General features: G+C 36.2%; 2 protein-coding genes across 2 annotated transcripts in view; one reads left to right on the top strand and one right to left on the bottom strand.

The window, feature by feature from the left end:
- Positions 1–7,622, top strand: part of LOC140151239 (sodium-dependent multivitamin transporter-like) — a 59,410-nt gene extending 51,788 nt beyond the window's left edge. Inside the window, 1 exon segment of the mRNA XM_072173509.1 lies at positions 5,845–7,622. Within this exon segment, the coding sequence (XP_072029610.1) occupies positions 5,845–5,980 (136 nt within the window). The 3' untranslated portion in view covers positions 5,981–7,622.
- Positions 7,623–14,130: 6,508 nt separating this feature from the next.
- LOC140151240 (cytochrome P450 2J4-like) lies at positions 14,131–18,440 on the bottom strand. Its single transcript, XM_072173510.1, has 3 exons — positions 17,771–18,440; positions 15,016–15,978; positions 14,131–14,645 (listed from the first exon to the last, which is right to left on the bottom strand). The coding sequence occupies exons 1-3, from the start codon at positions 18,135–18,137 to the stop codon at positions 14,467–14,469; spliced, it is 1,509 nt and encodes a 502-aa protein (XP_072029611.1). The 5' UTR covers positions 18,138–18,440; the 3' UTR covers positions 14,131–14,466.
- Positions 18,441–20,470: the final 2,030 nt, after the last annotated feature.

Here is a 20,470-nt window from a genome sequence, read left to right on the forward strand (position 1 = left end):
TTATGGTAAACACCGGGGTAAACACCAGGGTAAACACCAGGAGTATAAAGCGAGATTAAACTGTATTTCGTCCCCGGATTTCGTCCCGATTATTCACTCTCAGAAGGTGCGTATTACATCATTTGTTCCTGATACAATTACTTACATAAATATTTAAAAATTCTGTTCAAATTCCTCGGTCAAATTCACATCGCAAGTCGTGACACTTCAGCACCAGTCGCGCTGCATGCACTGTGAATTTGACAGATTCAAAATGACTACGTGAAATGAAACGAGAAAAACCTGAATTTCGTCCTAAATATTCACTCTCAGAATGAACGTAATACCACATTTTGTTCCCGACACAATAATTTACATAGATATTAAAATATGTTCAAAATATTATCGGAAGTAGTGACACTTGAAGCCATATTTACAAGCTAGTCATGACATTTCCACTTCGCCGTGACTTTGGCTTTGACCTGTCAGCCCCGCTGTCAGCTGTGTGCCTCGCTCGCCGGCTGATGACGGACCTGGACGGCGGTCTGACAAACCAGAAAAGATTTCCATAAATAAAGCACACACAAAGTCCCCGACCATTTTTTTAAATGCCCAAATAAACTACTAAATAATTATACTAATTTATTATACATTTTGTGACATGGGCTAACATTTTGCGCTATCCCATTCTGTTGTCAAAAGCGTGCGATCGGTGTTGTTGTTTATTGTTGATCTGACAGTACCCATTATGACGTCACAGGTCATGTTGGCTCTGCGCCAGCAGACTCGATCGTTTCAAAAGTCGGGCTCAGAAGGGCATGTATTTTATTGCAAAAAATGATATTTTAAACAGTAAAATTGATTATAAATCATACTCCAGTCTGTTCATCATTGATTTCTGAAGCAAATTCTTTCATTTTCCGTCGGTGAAAAAACCCTCCATATGAGACCTTTAAAGGTAGGACGTATGACCGTTCCAGGATTTGAAAATTACCCCTATTTCACGGGGAATCGAGGACATTTGCAGCAATTTTACCCCCTATTTTGCGCGAAATCAAGGAAAATTTGCCCCCAAATACCTCCCCTATTTTTATCATTTTGAGGACGCATTTTCATTTCACCCCCTTATTACGAGGAATCGAGGACATTTTTCGAAATAAATACCCTATTTTTACCATTTCAAGGACGCTTTTGAATTTCCCCCTATTTCACGGGAAATGAGGACAATAACGAAAACTGTAGCGGTAAAACGCGGACGAAAGTCCTAGAAATACACCCTATTTTCCATTTCAAGGACAATTTTGCTCCAAAACACCCCTAATTTGGATAATCGCAAACAATTTTGTCCTCGAAAATTCATGGACATTTCTTGAAAAGTACCCTAATTGGAACCATCATGCGTACACAATGTCATTGAAGACTGAACCCACGGGATTTCAATATATATCAGACACATCAACATTTCATAGTATTTTGGAATCTTGATATCAACATCAGGTACTGACAGAAGAAGGGCTGAAGCTTTATTTCTTTTTAAAAAGATGAACACAAAAAGGGCACTATCTATCTTTCATCTTACTGACTTTTTAGTTTATATCAAACTTTTACTAAGCACACAGTTGTGATCCTTTCAATTGAGCCAAATGCCTGTGAAATCTCCGGTGATTTCAGATGTCTAACAATTTTATCTCCCCAAAATGGATGTTGTGATGTGTTGTAATGTGTTGACTTTGATGTTGGAAAGTGAACTTCTGTTGTGATTTTCTTAGTCGGTGTAGTGTAGACTTGCAATACTATTTTCAAACTATAGAGATATGCTACAATCCAAAATGGTGTTATTCAAATGGCATGGTTCAATTAAATCAATATTGTAACATTTGCTGAGGAGGATGCCCTCACTGTTTTTCCAAAATTTTGATTTTGACACAATTGTAGTGTACTTTAATAAATAACATTCCCTGCAAACATCAAGGCCTTGGATGCTGTATTTGTGAATCAAAATATTAGTTGTATGTCAAGATCAAGACGACCAACCATTCAGGACATTGGCAACATTATCACTGGAATTAAATGTCAATTTTCTTTGTTTTACCTCATTTTTTTAATTTAAAATTAAAAGGGGACATATCTGAAAGTCAAAACTAACATTACGTGGAAAAGAAAATACAAATCTATTTATATGGAAATGTTACAATATTGGTTATAACCTCCATCCAACAATCATGGCTTAAAAAGTTGGTCTATAGTTGTTGGCTACAAGCAAAGTTCATATAGTGAGTGTACTTACATGTTGAGATTAGTGAATTGTGTCCCAGTAGATGAGCATGTCAGATCCTTGTGATAGACTACAACAATACTATTGCACTCTGAAGAAGACTGTCTTAAAGGGACTCGGAGATTGGCTAAAATTTGAGACTTTTGCATTTTTGGATCAATAGATATGATAATGATCTAGGATCATAAAAAAGTATGTACAATGCTTTTATTTTGCATACTTTTATTATTGCGCATGAAGCTGTCATGTGTGAAGCTGTCAAAGCTAGAAATAGCAATACCATTACCAAGCAAGTTGTTTGCAATGTTTGATGAAATAGACATGAGATATTATAATCAAATTGGCTTATTTATCATTGCTGAATGTTTGCTAGAGCAGTTAGACAAAATATTCTGTTCAAAAAAACACTGATTATCACTTTAATGTTGATCACTGTGGTTTCTTCTCTTATCACCTTATATCCCTCGCTTTAGGCCACAAGGGTGGGTTTCAAGTAGCAGTACATCCAATGGTAGTACTGATATGGCTTTGAGTCAATTGCTGAAAGCAGATGCATCAGATTCAGATGATGAGATGTGAACAAGGTATACACTGGCAGTTTCCATTTTATCCCAGAGCATTTTTTTCTAAGCAACTTTTCTCGCACACATTTCTGGCATCATTTTCACTATTTCCTACTTCCATTATATATTTTAAATAATACGAAACAAAATATATCATAACTGGTGAATTAAAAACAATGGTGAGTATGATTTGTTTTCCTTATGGGCACCATTGCCTTTCTTAAAATTGACCATTTCGATAAATCCCATAAGCCTTTGTGAGTAGACCTGAGATGTTTTCATTTGACGTCACGCCGATCTGCGTCAATGCGCACATCATTTAGCGAATATCGTTACTGCGCATTGCAAGTGGGTATGATGTCAAATTACGACATCTCAGGTCTACTCGCAAATTAAAGGCTTATGGGATTTACCAAAAAGGTCAATGGTAAATTACATGGTTTAAAGCTGTTTAATCATCTGAGTAACCACTCAAAATAGAGCTTTTAGATACCTGGGTAATTTTAAGCTTCATTTCCATCAGCCCTACTAACCATCCTTACCATACCTCTGATTGGCTCAATATGTGATATACTCATCTTTGTAACCAATCAAAATAGTTCTTAGAGGCCAATAATTCAGCAGATATGTGTACATCCATATCAAAATGATGCACTTGTCGGCAGCTATATTATTATTATTTATTATTTTTTCTTTATTGAGGGTTATACTGCTTCAGTGACAAGCACTGCTTTTCAAGCAGGCCCTCATTGTGTGTCTCATTTCATCTATATGTGTCTCATTTCACACAACAGCTACAAATAAATACCAGGCTCGTATCAAGTGGAGGTCACTTAAGTTAGGCATGTTCACAAAATTTTCAAGTAGGATATTTCACATGGAAATTATTTTGTTTAAAAAGGTGATTATTTAACTTAAAAAATGAGGGGTCAACCATATCTGTAGGTCAAAAATTAGCGAAGTTATGGGCAAATGTCTGTTTTAAAAAAAACCATGTAATGCATCATTTTTCACCACGGCGATCCATTTTACACAAAGGCGATTTTATTTTATGAAATCTAACTTTCACTGCATGCTGACTTCTGTATCAAGGATAGGACGGCACATTTTAGACTACGTCGTCAAGTTTCTGGTGTCCAAATTTCAAATTTTTGTATTTCCCTTTTTGGATTGAATGTCGCCCTCTATAATAAGGAATGTGGACATGTCTACTTAAGTCATTCCCATGTCACATGGTTTAGGTTAGGCACCGGAGTTTTGCGCGATTTAAAACAGCAAAATGCGCTGGCCACTTTTTCAAAATGCGAAAAAAAAAAAAAAAAAATAGGTCAAAATGCGCTAAAATCGTGATCCCCTGTTATCAATGCAAAACACGAAAAAAACGAGGTAAAACGATGGCATGTCAATCAATTACGACCGACTTCTGGTTCATTTCGGGTTCATTTCCAGTTTCTGGAAAAAAAAAAATAAAGATGGCGGCGACCATCACAAATCGTCGATCGAAATGTAAAGCAAGGGTAAATTTCCCACATTATGCTTGGTTTAATGATCGTTATTTGTATTTTGATGTACATAAGTGAAGTTAGAACCAATATTGCGTGAATTTTCTTGTAAATGCTGCCGATTTGGGGCATAAAATCGCAAGTTTTAACTTTAAGCTTATCGATGGGTCAAAATCGTGAACATTCTCGATGGAACCCAAAATGCGCTTTGGACACCCAAATGCGCGAAAATGTGCGCTTTTGCGCGAACCGCGCAAAACTCCGGTGCCTAGTTTAGGTATACAGAGAACAATCTGTCTGTAAAATGAGACACATTTAGCAGCCGACAAGTGCATCCTTTTGATATGGATGTACACATATGAGGTTAATGTTATGAGGATGTAAAAATATGGTATTTTAAAGGTGTATGACCAGATTGACGGCCTCATCGCCCATTATCCCAAAAACTTGGATTTTGTTTATTAAATTGCCCAGTAAAATTTAACTACAGAGTTATCTTTTGTTTAGATAGTGCGACCTAAAAAGTGGTAACACCGGTGTGTACTGTCCAATTGGACATTTTTATACACATTTTACTTCTCATATCAAAAATGCTGGAGCAATACAACTCAAAATTTGAAAACAGATTATTTTAATGGTTGGCCTCAATATAAGTTGGAAACAGAATATGACTGAAAAATCTGACAACCCACTTTTAAGATATGCAACAGAAATGTGCATGAGTGTTTACAATGGCAGATTTTGATCACTAACAAAGTATAACACTTATTCAGGATATGCAACTGTATGAACAGGTAATCATGATCTTATGCTGTCTCAGAAAAAAAGGGTAGCACATTCTGGAAATTGTTTTAGTGTTTTACACATGCACAGTTGAGATAATTCATCATACATCTTGCAACAAACCCAGTCTCACTTAAAATTGTTGATGCACATGATATTGTATGTTAATGTGTTATAAATTGAAACATGTATTGCTCCCTAATCGTTTATTTAAAAATTGGATCTCTACACAAAATTAACTGGCAACCCAAGTTCGGTACCATTGACCTTTTGGACACTTGACCCCAACACTTAATCACATACACTCATGGTAACTGGTATCTGTAACTTGGGTTGTCAGTCTCCGTATGAAGGTTGAAGTTGCAATCAAACACTTCAAGTACGTCTAATTTTGTGTTGATCAAAATTATGATGTCTACCAACACAGATGAACGTTCATACTAAGGTATTGATCCTATTATGACATCATTTAATTCATGCATAAACTCTCATTGATCATGCTGTTTTTTGAACTGTTTACATTGTTCAGTTTATACTCCTCTTTTTCAAAATTCCCCTTTTCCTGGTTCAAGTTCTTATTGTTCAGTTTGTTCTTGTTTTTCTTTTCTTTTTTTCCTACATCTTTTTTCTGTCTTGTTTTTGTTCTCAATCTTGTATAACAATACAAGTGACTTGATTTGTGCAACATAAGATAATATGTGTAATTCATTCTTACCAATCCATATTGTTCTTTATCTACCAGACCAGCGGGATGGGTTCGTATGGAAGAAGAACCACAGGCTGAGGATATTGACTTGCAGGGGTTACCCACGAATGAAGCTGAGAGTTTACCATGTGACAATGCTGATATGAAATACCCAAGATATGTGGAAGATTAACTGCCAAATTCACCGCCTTAACAAAAATGGTACACATATGATTTAATTTTGAATAAGAGTGTCATATTGGCATGGGGCCTTATGTATGGTGGTGATTTCCACATGCTGAATAGTGCCTGATGACTGAAGACTCATCCTATAGAGGTAGTCATTGTGATGTCAACGCCGCCATCTTGTGGGTACGGAGTGACTTGTTGCTAAGATCACCGCGTTGACGCTTGACTGTAAAGGTGCGTCACGCTCTGTGACTTCCGTGTTTTTTCGGGGGCGTAATGTATAACGCGTGACATGCAGAACGGCAGTACCCACAAGATGGCGGAAAAGGCTGACGGCCTCTATATAAATTAGTTCACCTCTATTGCCATATGTGTCTTCCCCGGTGTCGTCACTTAACATTCAAAGGCGTAACGCATGATCGTTCCCTAAGTCAAAAATACCCCCCTATTTTGCGCGGTTTCAAGAACATTTTCGTCATTTTTTACCCCTATTTTGCACGAAAACAGGTACAAATTAGTCTTAAAAAATGCCCCTATTCTTTGCATTTAAACTACACTTTTACAAAAGTACCCCTTTTTTAACATTTCAAGAACACACACAAAAACACTTGTTCTGATTCATTGTCTTTTCTGAGGAGAACTCTGTTGTCCTTTTAATATATAAATGAGGAAAATAACAGAAAAATATATACAAATACATCCAATAGGATGCATAATGTGTTTTTTTATGATACAGTTATCAACAATGTAATCTTTCCACCCGTGTTTTTTTTTTGTTGCAAAATAAAGCTTGAATGTGGCCAATACATAAACTGACTGACAAAAATTACATTTGCCACGAATTACCTCACTCAAACCACTATATCAGCCCCATCTTTAGATATTTTCAAGAAAAACCTCTAGCTTGCCGGTCACCAAATAGTTAGCGATTTGCGGTTTTAGCCCTGCTGACTACAACTTCAGAAGGTTCAGAAGGAACAATTCCTTTATGATCAGGTGCCATTTGAACTTTGTGGCCCGGTTTGTGGGTACCCAGTTTGTCAAGGCTCCGCGGGGTCCGGAGGCCGGGCGCATCATTAAGGGTACATGCCACAAAATAGCTTTCCATTACGTGCAAAATAGGGGTCACGTTTTAGGCTATAAGTCGAGTTACGTCTTACTTTGAAATATATATTTGATATCATCTTAATCGGAACAAAATTCTGCATAATATATCTGAAAATGACACCATATTTTAGGTCTACTTTTTGAGAAAAATAGCGCTATATAAAAAGACCCGATTTTCCCGTGTTTACGTCCGACTGCTAACCGCGTTTTGACCTCGTGTGCTCATGCGCTCATCATCGTAAACATCACTCAAATTTTCGCGTTTTCTGTTCAAATTAGTAGAGATCACATTCACAAGTTCTAGCAAAACACGCTTTGCAACACTAAAATTGTTAATATTGTACCGATTTTGCACATTTTTTATGCAAAGTTGGGACTATAGTCGTGATAAACTTTTACCGGAAACTGCTTCACAGGCGGATTTAGTGGTATGAACCCTTAATAAAGCCGATGAAAAAAGCCCCATGGAATCAGCGACCAAACTGGGTAAGTCCCCAGTGACGTAATCGGTGTAAACAAACCATGAAACAAATAAAACCGAGTCGGCGTGTTGCTGTATATTTAGGCGGGATATTAGGAAGGCAAAAAAGTTTCACAAAAGTGAAATCCGGGAGTAAATTTCGAGTACACCGTCGTCAAAAACAACCCTATTTTTTAAACATCGTTGGGTTAGATCTTATACTTCCCTTGTTGTTTTTGCCAATGTGGTTTTTCTATATTGCCAACTTGGTCTGATTGGATCAGATTGTGTCACAAATATATAAGATGTGTTTAAAGTGTAGTTCATTTTTTAGGGCAAGAATTTGTTATATTTCTGGTATTCAGTCATTAATGAAAGCACAAATGTAATATGATTAAGCAAAATGTTTGGTTAGCACTAATTAGTATCGCTGCCGCCATGGTATTGTGTCACTCATGGAGGGCATAATAGTGCACTTCCAGATTATTTTGCCATGTAACCGGTAAACTCTGATTGATTGTTTGCATTCCGCATCTACTGTGTTGTGCCAATAATGCAAGCTTAGTAATACATGCCAAGACCTTTGTCGTTCAAGCTTAAAGCACAAATTATGGATTTGGGTTTTGCCTATAAATGCTAGAGGTACACTATGTTGCCCTCCATGCGTTACAAACCAAGATGGTTGATTTACAACAGCTGTATGGGTTCATACCACAAAATAACTTTATATAGACTTTACGTACAAAACAGGGGTCACATTTCTGTCCATATGTTGAATTACCTTGAACTTTGAAATATATATTTGATATCATCTTAATCAAAACAGAATTCTGCATAACATATCTGAAAATGAAGACACATTTTACGTCTACTTTTTGAGAAAATTAGCGCTCTATAAAAATGACTCTCAAGTAGCCCAATTTTTAAGATTCCAAAAAAGTGAATGTGGAATGTAAATCACCCAATTGGGTGGAAAAACACTTGACTTAAAAACTTCAATACTTAATGGAAGTCACTCAGATCAATAAATGGTCACAAAACCCATTGATATTCAAATTTGGAGCTTCAGATACTTAAAACCGTAATAAGTTGGCTAAATTGAAGGAAAATTATGACGTTACTGGCGTGGCTCGACACTTGCAAAAGTAGCCCAATTTTAGGCAAGTAGCAGATGGCTTTTTGAGAAGTGGCAAGTGATCGCCAAGTAGCCCAAATGTGCACCTAATGTGCAGTGTTGGCATCACTGTAGAAGGTTACCTGTATGTGACATTATAATGTGACACTTGGTTGGCAGGTATCATTGTTCACTCATTCTTTTCTATTGAGGACCTGTGCTTTTAAAACTCGAGCTGAATGTATATGTAGTCCTCTACCTTTGTTTATAACATTGCTCTCCCCTCATAGACCTTTTCAAACCTACTTTTAACGATTCATTCTGATTAAACCCAAAGCATAAAATCATTTCCCTCAACGCGCATGCAGAAAAAAGTACTTCTTCAACATCATGTACAATGCAAAGTTCCAATGTGTAACAGACATCATAACCACAATGAACTTTCGCTCTGTCAATAATGGATCATGAGAGAGGTACTTATGCCAAGGATTCTGCAATATTAATATAATATAGGATAAGCAATCAAGTGTGTGGTGGTATTGACTTGTGGAAGAGGTGATGCATATTTTGTTGTCATTTCAACAAAATCTGAATGGTGAAAAATGACAAACATTTGGTCCTTTTTTCCCATTACTACATGTATCATATTGCGAAAAACCAAGTAACTGAGGTGTTAGTTCAATATGCTAGGTAAATATTTTACCTGGTGCCCCATGTTGGTATTTGCTAAATAAGCTGCATATTTGCTCAAAAGGATACTGTCCGCCAATTTGACCCCCCCCCAAGCTTACTGAATAAATACCGCTCACTGAAGTTTTTAGCCTGTTATGCTTGTACATGATTTGTGGCTTAAAGTTCATGTGATCTCATTTCCAAGCAATTTCTGATGATTTCTGAATGATGTTTGAAAAGGTCTATCCAGTTTATATCATTAACAATGGGGTATTCAGGACATTGTAGGCTGATAAATTGCACAAGAGTATGAAAGTAGGAAAGTATGGGAATTGATTTTGGTTAACAACTATTTGCCTTTTCATGACACCCTGATGTTGCTACTGGGTGTGAGGACTTAGAGGGCTTTATCAAATGTGCTTGTACATTCTTAGAATATGTTTCGAGAGGAGAGTTTTTAACAATATTTTGTCTGTAAATATGGCAATTTTCACATTTTTTGCACAGTACTATGGCAAAATTATAAATGCACAAAATATATTTAGGCCTATCTTCATAAATTAACATTATAGAAAGTGATCAATTTAAGAGAATGAAAAGCATTGTGATGTGAAAATTCCAATTATTTAAGTTGATTTTAGTTAAATACATTGTATGTTGTAACTAATGTATCACAAAATATACTGAACTGAAATATGATAAATTCATACATCATTTGTTAAAATATCAGGGTCAAGATTTGATCAATTTTAAGCTATACACCAATCCGAGAAGCGTTTACAATATTTGGCCCTCTATTGACAGAACCACAGTGCGGAAGATTTAATTTGTTCAATCAATTCATGACCGTGTATTGAAAATTACTGTTGTGTACAATTCTGTATACCACACTAACAATTAGTAAATGATGGAGCCCCTGACCTTGGGACACCGCAGTAATGGCGTTTTCGGATTGGTGTATACCGATAATCGCTACAGGTATTGCCTATTCCTGATGCATTGTGGGATTGTTTTGGCAAATTTAATACAGATGATCTCTGAAGCTAAACTATCAGGAAAATTGTATTTTTAAATATTGTTAAAATGGTTTACTAAAATTTGAAAAAATATATTTATATTGTAATACATTATTACAATAATAAATGCATAATGAATTAAGTGGGTTTTTTTTTTGATAGGTCAGCTGTAACAAAACTGTCCCACAATGCATTCAAACTTGTAATGCCCATATAAGTACTATCGCCATATCTACTGAAATAAGTACTATATAATGGAAAGGGATATGTGACCGTCCACCACAAAATCCACAAATGGGCTATAATATCCACATTTTCACTTTTTGAGATATTTTATAACAGACAACTTTTTCTCAAAATAAGTTTTACATTGATATATTACAAGTCCCTTTTGCATGTTTGTTTACAAGTTGGTCAAAATCAGTAATAGAGTTGGGAAATCCTTGTTTTCTTTTTTATATTTTTTTTGAGAAGTCCAGTGGGCCATATCTCAAAACAGGCTCTGCCAACATTACAGCCTATTTGTGGTGGGTGGTCACATACAGTTATAACATTTTAAAGCTGAAAATATATTTTTGATGAGAAATATATATTATAGAATAGTTTATTCAAGTACTGGATCAACCTTTAAAATATGGACAAATCAAGTTCATATTGTGGAGGCTATTAGATATGTGAATGGTGCAGCACCCCATACCTCTTCTTAGTTTTCTTTCAAACATAGTACTCATTCAAAGAGCACGCATACCCAGACATTCAATGAGTTGGTTGTTCACATTTGCTCTCCCTAAAGCGGGAGGTCATTAAAGCAAGCAAGATTTGTGGTTTGAGAACAGCCTTGTTTATAAATGTAATCAGACTTTTTTGACCTCCTTCCCGTAATGAAAGTACTTTTGTTTATAGGATGTCATTGAACTTTTGGTTTGTTCCCTTACACATAATTTGTTGACTCCATTTGGTTTCCTTTTTTTTAAACTTGTTAAATTTCATTAAGGACAAAAATATTGTTTATCTGCATCAAAAGTCACACAGAATTAAGGCTAAAAATGTTATTTTTCCAGATTTCTCAGATAAAAAGCTGAATTGCATTCAAATGCTCCCAAAAATGAAAATGAGCTTGGCCTGTAGGAAACAATCTTGGTTTTTAAGCCATAATGTGTGATATCTTTGATTTATTACGTGAATACCCATCTATTTAAAGGAGTATTTCGTGATCCTAGCATCCTCTTTTTATGACATTTTTCAGTAGATATTCCCAAAATAAAAAGATTATTCCCAAAATTTCAGTTGATTCCGATTTTGCGTTTGCGAGTTATGCATGATTATGTGTATTTCACTGCTCCATAGACAATGCCTTGTAATTTCGTTCTGGTATACCAGAACGAAATTCAAATTTCACGATATCTTTGCTAAACTAATTAATCTGCAAGATATTTTTTGTACATACACATTATGTAGCCAGAGGTTTCCAGTGATATAAAAATCTCAACTTTTTTTGAGAAAAGTGGGGGGATGATGCTGTGGATCACGAAATGCCCTTTTAAGTTAATAAATAGGCCTATCCTGTGAAAGACTAATATTAGCCTAAAATGCTTAAATTACAGTAAAATGAAGAGGTTTTTTTTATAATGAAACCTGGATCTTGGTTTTATTCGCCAATGCATTGATACAGAGTGTACGGTATATTAAAAGGGCATTTTGTGAGCCACAGCCTCATCCCCCACTTTTCTCAACAACAAAAGTTGAGATTTTTATACAACATTTTTACACCAAGTTATGGCTTCATAATATTTATGTACAAAAATTTTCTTTCAGATTAATTCATCAAGCAAAAATATCAAAATGTACCAGAACGAAATTACTCGCATAAAATCATGGATAACTCGCAAATGCAAAATCGGAATCAACTGAAAAATGTTGTAAAAAGAGGATGTTAGGATCACAAAATACTTCTTTATAATTGAATACCTGAGTGGAAGAAGGGCCCAACTCCATCAAAACTGTTTTTGAGATATTAAGAAAAAACTTTAATACATGAACATACAATATTACATACATTTGAAATTATATATGATGTTTCCATGGCAACGGTACAGGTCTTAATACGAGCTGAAGTTGGGCACTAATATACTGCAAGTGCCAGTTCCGTAAGCAGATGTGTTATAATTATAAATAGCTACAGAAATTTGGTAATTATCCATTAATTGCACAAGTAGAAGCATGTAATGTATTAGTAAGAAAGTTTATTGTAGTGAAAAGCAGATTTCATGGATGAACAAAATTCCTTTTTAAACCTATATTTGTGGAAGAAGGGCCCAACTCCATGGAGTTGGGCCTTTCTTCCATGAAAACCATGATTAAGTGTACTTGGAAGACTATTTAGAGAGGGGAATTTGGCTCATCTTTCACACACAAGGAAGAACAGTCTGCTGGTAATAAAATGCTGGGTCTAACTCATTTTTGTTGGGCCCTTCTTCCACTCAGGTATTCAATTAATAGCCCAATAATGAGTATTTTTCACCCTGTACAACAAAAGTACTAATAGGAAATATGAAATGTAGTAATAAGAACACAATAGGTCACAATAGTAATTATTAATGTTTAAAGGCACTATCAGTGATCCTGGCAGAAGTATGAAATAAAATTGGATGGTTTGAACCCAATACACAAATTTATTGGTCGAGCTACGAGTTAAAATATTGTATCGACCAATAAATTTTGTATTGGGTGAAAAAAATATCCAATATTATTATTATTATGTTTTCAGAATCTTATTTTGTATTTTTTTTTCCCAAATTTGTTTTTCTTGTTTTTTTTTTCAATTTCCTAGAAATATCTTACAAATGAAGGACAGGTTGAAAAGTATGAAGGAAGAATATAGCAGTACCTATATAAAAATGTGAAGCCCAATTCAATTGCATGTAATTGTAAGTGTCCATAAGGACAAAGTCCTTCCAAAATTGACTAAAATGTAAATGTTACCCTTGGTTGCTTTTAATGTACAAGGCCCATTCAATATGATTTTTGATGATTTTTTTAATAGATTTTTTAATATGTGTTGAATGGCTGATAGTGTCTTTAAATTAAACTACCTCTAATAAAGGAATAAGGTTCACATTTTAATGAATAAAATGCAAATATATAATTGTATCTTGTCAGTAATTATCTTCATTTATTGTTTCTTCCATCTGCATGTGGGTGGGTGAGCTTATATTACTTGTTCTTTTTAGATTAGGCTGTGTACAATTTGTTTGGGTTCTTGTACGTCCAGAGGATTTTCACGAATTTATTACTGTTACTATTTCAGTCGGTTTTTCTTCAACATTTAATCTTCAAAAGTTGTTCTTCTCGAACCCAACGTAGCCTGTGCCTTTGATAAAGCAAAATTCTACTCTTGATAGAAAGCTCGGGACTGTAAATTTTACTTTGATATATCATAATTATTTCGTTTTCGGGGGCACAAATATATACAGGTGATGGGTATGTGCCTACACTGGGTGCTTAAACGCTCAAAAATAAAGGTTCTAAAAGGCCTTAAAGAACCATTTATATTCTCTATATAGAACCCTCAAGAAAAAAGGTTCAAAAACTGAAAGAACCTTATCAGGTTCTATAAATGGTTCTTTAACCCTTTGTATAACCAATTTTGGTCTTTGTAGAACTTTTTGATTCATTGTAGAACCATTTAGGGTTCCTTGTACAGATTTTATAACCTTTTGCTGTAAGTGTACCAGCTACCCCCCCAAGTAGCGTCCTTTTTAAATAGTTAAATGTAATTTACGGGGGGGGGCATTCGGTACAAAAGCTGAAAAATGTGACCGTTTGAATCAGATTGCAAAAATGGGGTCAATGGGTACGTATAAAGAGGTCAAATATAGAGTATTTGTGCAGCTAACTGCAACAATTGAAGTGAGGTTATTGGGTAGCATGAAAAAAGGGGCTCATAATTTGGGCAAAATCTGGTAGGCCTACGTGTGGTCTCATAAACGGTAGATGTGAAATTTAAGACGGAAACATCACCATGTGCAAGTTAGGGTTTGGTGCCACATTTACCTCAAAAACAGGGTCTTAACAGGCACATACCCGTCACTTTAATTTTGTACTAGTATTAATAACCGAAGTCATTTTCTATATTTGGCAATAATCCTGTATGGTTTTGGACCAAAAGTGACTCCGCCTACACCTTTCGTTGAAGGCGGCTCTACATCACCGGATGTGATGACGAATGAGTGCAGGATGTAGGTAAAGAACAGAAAGATTTCCATTTTGGCAAGGTTCTCCCCAAGACATACTCGATGACCTGTAGAACAAAATATAGAAGAGAACGTTTTGCCAGCATAATATTTTATAGTCTGTGAAGAACAAGAGGAACATGTGGAGGAAGGATGAGTTAGCAAGATGTCCTCAAAGTCATCTCTTTTTAACTGTCTCCATTTTTCTACTTTTTTCCCTCTTTTCTTCCCTTTTTATTTTGTTGTCTCTTTAAGTTCACCCTCTCCTCTATTTCCCCTTGCATTATTGTTTATCCTCTGCCCCCCCCATCTCATTGCCCCCCCCCCATCTCATTGTTTTTGCTCCGGGTGTGCAAGTTGCCCACCCGGGAAAGCACTGACTGCCGAAGGAAGAAGGGACCTTTCAATGTGTTAGAGAAGTAAAGAGAAGATACTGACCTGTACTAAATGGCATCAATTCTTTCCGATGACGCAGCCTTCCATCTTCATCTAAGAATCTCTCAGGTTTAAATTGTTCCGGTTCTGTCCATACATCTGGGTCATTATGCACAGCCCAAATATTCGACACAACCAATGTCCCTTTCGGTATATCATACCCTGCTAGTTTCGTGTCTTGTGAAGCCACATGCGGAAGGCCAAGTGGCAGCACCGTCCGAATACGCTGAATCTCCAACAGAACGGCTTCTGTGTAAGGCAGTAATGCCCTGTCGGCACATTGAGGCATGCGTGTGCGACCTATAACACAATCCAGTTCGTGTTGAACTTGAGCCTGAATCTCTGGATACTTGGTTATGTAAAGAAGAGCCCATCGCAAGGTTGTCGAGGAAGTTTCTGTTCCCGCTAAAAACAAAAATGATGCTGTAGCTGTGAGGGACTTCAGATGTATATAGTCGACGCGATCACCCTGTTCTTTCTCAGCAAGCTCAATTTCATTGAGGAAAACGTCAATGATATCATGCATGTTGTCTTTGTCAAACTTCTGCCGATGTTCTTTGATGTGGCCCTGAGTGAATATTGTAAATTCATTAAAATCTGATTTGACACGTTTGTATTGTCCGGGAAGAATATATTTTGCGATTGGAAGATAAAGAACCAACGCCCCTGAACCTAAGTTCTCGGCGTTTGTGTTCACAAGCTGTATAAGACGCTGAAATTCAGGATCTCTATGGTCATATCGCTTGCCAAAAACAACAGAACAAATGACATTGGATACACAATCTCCGACCAGAACATGCGGGTTAAAAGGTGTTTCCTTAGTATCTCTCATTCCATCAACCAAAGTTTGGGCTTCCTTGAGAATGTTGCCTTCAAATTTGCTTCTGCCTACGCCGAAGGAACGGAATGAGTTCAGTATAAAGGTACGCTGGTATTTCCATGATTTACCTGAAGTGTTTCCTATGGCTGTAAAATTATAAAAGCATTACTGTTTAAGTTATCATCATGTCATGCATGCTATACCATGCAGGTACTATTATTGTCATATATAGACCTAATTATAGGCCTACTCCTTGCCACCCCACCGTCATTGGTTTCCTAAATTGAGCTTGCCAGCAGTCATTGTAACTTTCCATAATGACATTTCTGTCCATGTCCATCATAATGCAAGGCACTGTTAGGCACGTTTAGATCTGTGATTTACTTTTTTCTGTGATCGCCCTTTTTTGATACAAACATATACTTTTTATATCATAAATCGGAACTTCTGAGAAACATCATGTAAAATTTAAACTTTTTGGGGTGAAAATTTACGAAATCACAATGTATTTCACCTAACAAATTGTATCAAGATAGTATTTAACTTTTTTGTATAACTTGAATAGTAATGTGACATGTAATTTCTCCATAGCAAATATGAAGTTTGTACTCCATTTACTTTCAGAGTTAGGCCCATTACTAATAATGCTATTTTAAAGTAGAAATTGGTTTAAAATTATTTTTTTTAAATTCATTTTTCAACCCAAATATCCCAACTCAAGATGGAAGAGCAACCCAAATATTCCGCTTCGAGATGGAAAAGAAAAAGTGTGAAAGGTCACATTGTAACCCTCATTTTCATATAGACACATCACAAAAAGTAATTACCCCTTTTATCACGAGACAACTGAAATAGCAAAAAGAAATCCATTTCAGTTCTGCAAATTTTGATACCTCATTATGTCTAGATAGCTCAAAATTTGTAGCCATGATGACTCCTTGAATGAAACTAGAGCGATAACTGCACCATAGCTGAACCATGTGGCTTCGGCAGAATATTGTGGTGAATATTTTCAACATGTGTAGAATATCATAAGGATCATTGCGTTTAAATTTCAGCTCAATCGGAGCATTTGGGAAAACTTGACCTTTGACCCCTTTATGACCCCTTAATGACCTTAAATGAATTTTAAAATATTTTGTAAATGTTTAGAATGTCATAAGGATCATTGCGTTTAAATTTCAGCTCAATCGGAGCATTTTGAAAAACCTTGACCTTTGACCCCTTTATGACCCCTTAATGACCTTAAATAAATTTTAAAATGTTTTAAACAAGTTTAGAATGTCATAAGGATCATTGCATTTAAATTTAAGCTCAATCGGAGCATTTTCAGTTAAAATTACCTTTTTTGACCCCATGTGACCCCTGGATGACCTCTGACATTTGGAAATATTTTTATTATATTCTTTATATTTTTCTCTTTCATATGACACCAGTTGGGGGGTCATACCTTCGTGGCATTTAGAGATATGTCCATTTTAGACCAAATGGTTAGTCAGTAAGCTAGTAAGTAAGTAAGCTAGTAACATACACTAATATAGGCTGATACCATTTCATGGTTCAGCAAAAAACATGCAGACTACTCGAGTCCGTGTACCATTAAGTTCTCTGCATTGGGATGATGCGCGGTGACCAGTGATGACCAGACTCTCTAGCAGCAAAAGTAACATTTCAAATGAGTTTATAGGGCAACTTTTGAATCTGCATATTTAGCTATAGGCCTATATCTTTTTTCATTCAAAGGATCACCATGGCAACAAATTTAGGACAATTGAGACAAATGAGGCATCAAACTTAGCAGGACAAAACTGGGGTTCATCTGCTATAAATTTAATGCATAGATTTTGAGCTTATTATATCATAATGAATGGCAATTTATGTGTTACTATTACTAAAGTGGGAACGGGATATATTTTTGTAACACATTTACTAACTAACCTTCATCCCAGTCCGTTTCTTGTAAGATCCTGCTTCCTGGTCGATCATTGATATCACGATTGTGGAATGCTTCTTGGATTGATGTACATCCATTAGCTACCACGATTAATGCTGTGCCGATCTTTAAGCTGAATACTTCACCATACTCTGTCACCATATCAGTCAACAAATACTCTGGTTCTTTGCCAGTACGATACAGGTTCATCGCTATGAATGGAAGGTTTCCAAGTAGCGGCAGACTCCATGGTCCTGGTGGCAGGTTCTGCCGCCGTTTTAGGGCATGAAATGAAAGGATATATATAGCAAATAATGCTAAGACTAGTTGAATATTGACGTATGATAGAAAGAACTCAAAGTATGATGTCATTTTATAATAATATAAGATGAAATCCTGGTAATGAAACAATTCATTACATGTTGTATCACAAAGTATATATAGACAGTACTGCTGTTACAAAATGACCCTTCTAGGCAGCAGTAAATAATAAACGACTTATCTCATATAGCTGGCATTTATATATGATTATATAGAATCCATGCAGGCACCAAGCGTGACTGAGAACAGAAAATGTAAAATGAGTCAGGTCACGTTCAAAAAGAATGCTCACCGAGCAGATACAATGCGGTCAACAAACTGTGCAATTTATTAAAGGTATACCTCAACATTATTCTGTGAGGTCAAAGTCAGATTGAGAACAAAGTCTCCATAGATTTGATCTGAATTCTCATCATACATGTCATACCGTGGACCTAAAGGTAATGAGCAATTTGTAAGGTATTTGCAATGTAGAATACTGTTACGCTTTTGCAAAACAAAAATCTGTATAAAAAGCCTATCCATTTTGTTTGCATGAATTTATTAGTGCAGTTTCTGAACGATTCCGTTCAATACCAAGCTACCAATCAACCGAAATTGCTGGGAGAAAGTATGTCTTTAAAGTCGTATTTGGGCGGAAGTGGATTGAAATAGACTTTTTTTTTTGCAGGGGTCGGAAAATTTTCAAAATATGTGTAAATATTTTTTTCAAAGCTAGCTTATTTTTAGGTTCTTCTAATAACAATTTGGAATACGGATGTTCAATCAATTAACAATGAGTTGTACATACAGTTGTATATTATGAAAATAACAAATATTTCCGACCGACCGACCGACCCTACTCTATCAAGTCACACGGAGGGCCTAGATTGAGTGGGCCTAGAGCAGGAGGTGTTTCGTCGCCTAAAGGTGACCCAGTAACGTATAACCCCGGAAGAGGTTTTTGGATTTTGGTGTGAGCCTAATGATCTCATGCTCGGAGCTATCATTAGGCATACCAATAAATCAATAGGTCTATATAAATATAATTGCATACTAGGGCAGGTTCAAGGATGGGAACAAAAGCAAAATAGACAGACGAATTTTTAAGCAATTTGGGAAAACAATTGCAAAATATAATTGAGCCCCCAATTCCAACCGGAATTCGGGATGTGCACATCAGGACACGTGTATTGTCACCGGGGACAGAAATTTGCAGCTCAACTCTTTGCAGTATTAAACATGTTAAACGGTAATCTATTCAGGGTGGAAAATGTTATCTATTAAAGTAGGGTCTCTCTCTGGTCTCTCAGGGGGTGTACCCATTTTTGTCCCATTTTGGAGCGGTTAACTTTCGTGGATTGGAAGCCAATCTAGATCTATGACTCACCGTGGAGATATAATGTTTCGTATACAAGATGAATAAGTATACTATAGTATAGATATATCATTGGCCCGCGTTGCTATCTTCAGTATAGATAGAATTTAGTCTAGACCCTACACGATATACCTTAGGACCATATTGCTATCTTTAGTAGATAGCATGTTGGTCTAGACCCTACACGATATACCATATGACCATGTTGTTATCTTCAGTAGATAGCATGTTAACCCTACACGATATACCATATGGCCATGTTGCTATCTTCAGTAGATAGCATGTTAACCCTACACGATATACCATAGGGTCATGTTGCTATCTTCAGTAGATAGCATGTTAACCCTACACGATATACCATAGGGCCATGTTGCTATCTTCAGTAGATAGCATGTTAACCCTACACGATATACCATAGGACCATGTTGCTATCTTCAGTAGATAGAATGTTGGTCTAGACCCTACACGATATACCATAGGACCATGTTGCTATCTTTAGTAGATAGCATGTTGGTCTAGACCCTACACGATATACCATAGGGCCATGTTGCTATCTTCAGTAGATAGCATGTTAACCCTACACGATATACCATAGGACCATGTTGCTATCTTCAGTAGATATCATGTTAACCCTACACGATATACAATAGGACCATGTTGCTATCTTCAGTAGATAGCATGTTAACCATACACGATATACAATAGGACCATGTTGCTATCTTCAGTAGATAGCATGTTAACCCTACACGATATACCATAGGGCCATGTTGCTATCTTTAGTAGATAGCATGTTGGTCTAGACCCTACACGATATACAATAGGACCATGTTGCTATCTTCAGTAGATAGCATGTTAACCCTACACGATATACAATAGGACAATGTTGCTATCTTCAGTAGATAGCATGTTAACCCTACACGATATACAATAGGACAATGTTGCTATCTTCAGTAGATAGCATGTTAACACGATATACCATAGGACCATGTTGCTATCTTCAGTAGATAGAATGTTGGTCTAGACCCTA

This window comes from Amphiura filiformis, chromosome 4 (assembly GCF_039555335.1).
Source record: "Amphiura filiformis chromosome 4, Afil_fr2py, whole genome shotgun sequence".
NCBI classification, from domain to species: Eukaryota; Metazoa; Echinodermata; class Ophiuroidea; order Amphilepidida; family Amphiuridae; genus Amphiura; species Amphiura filiformis.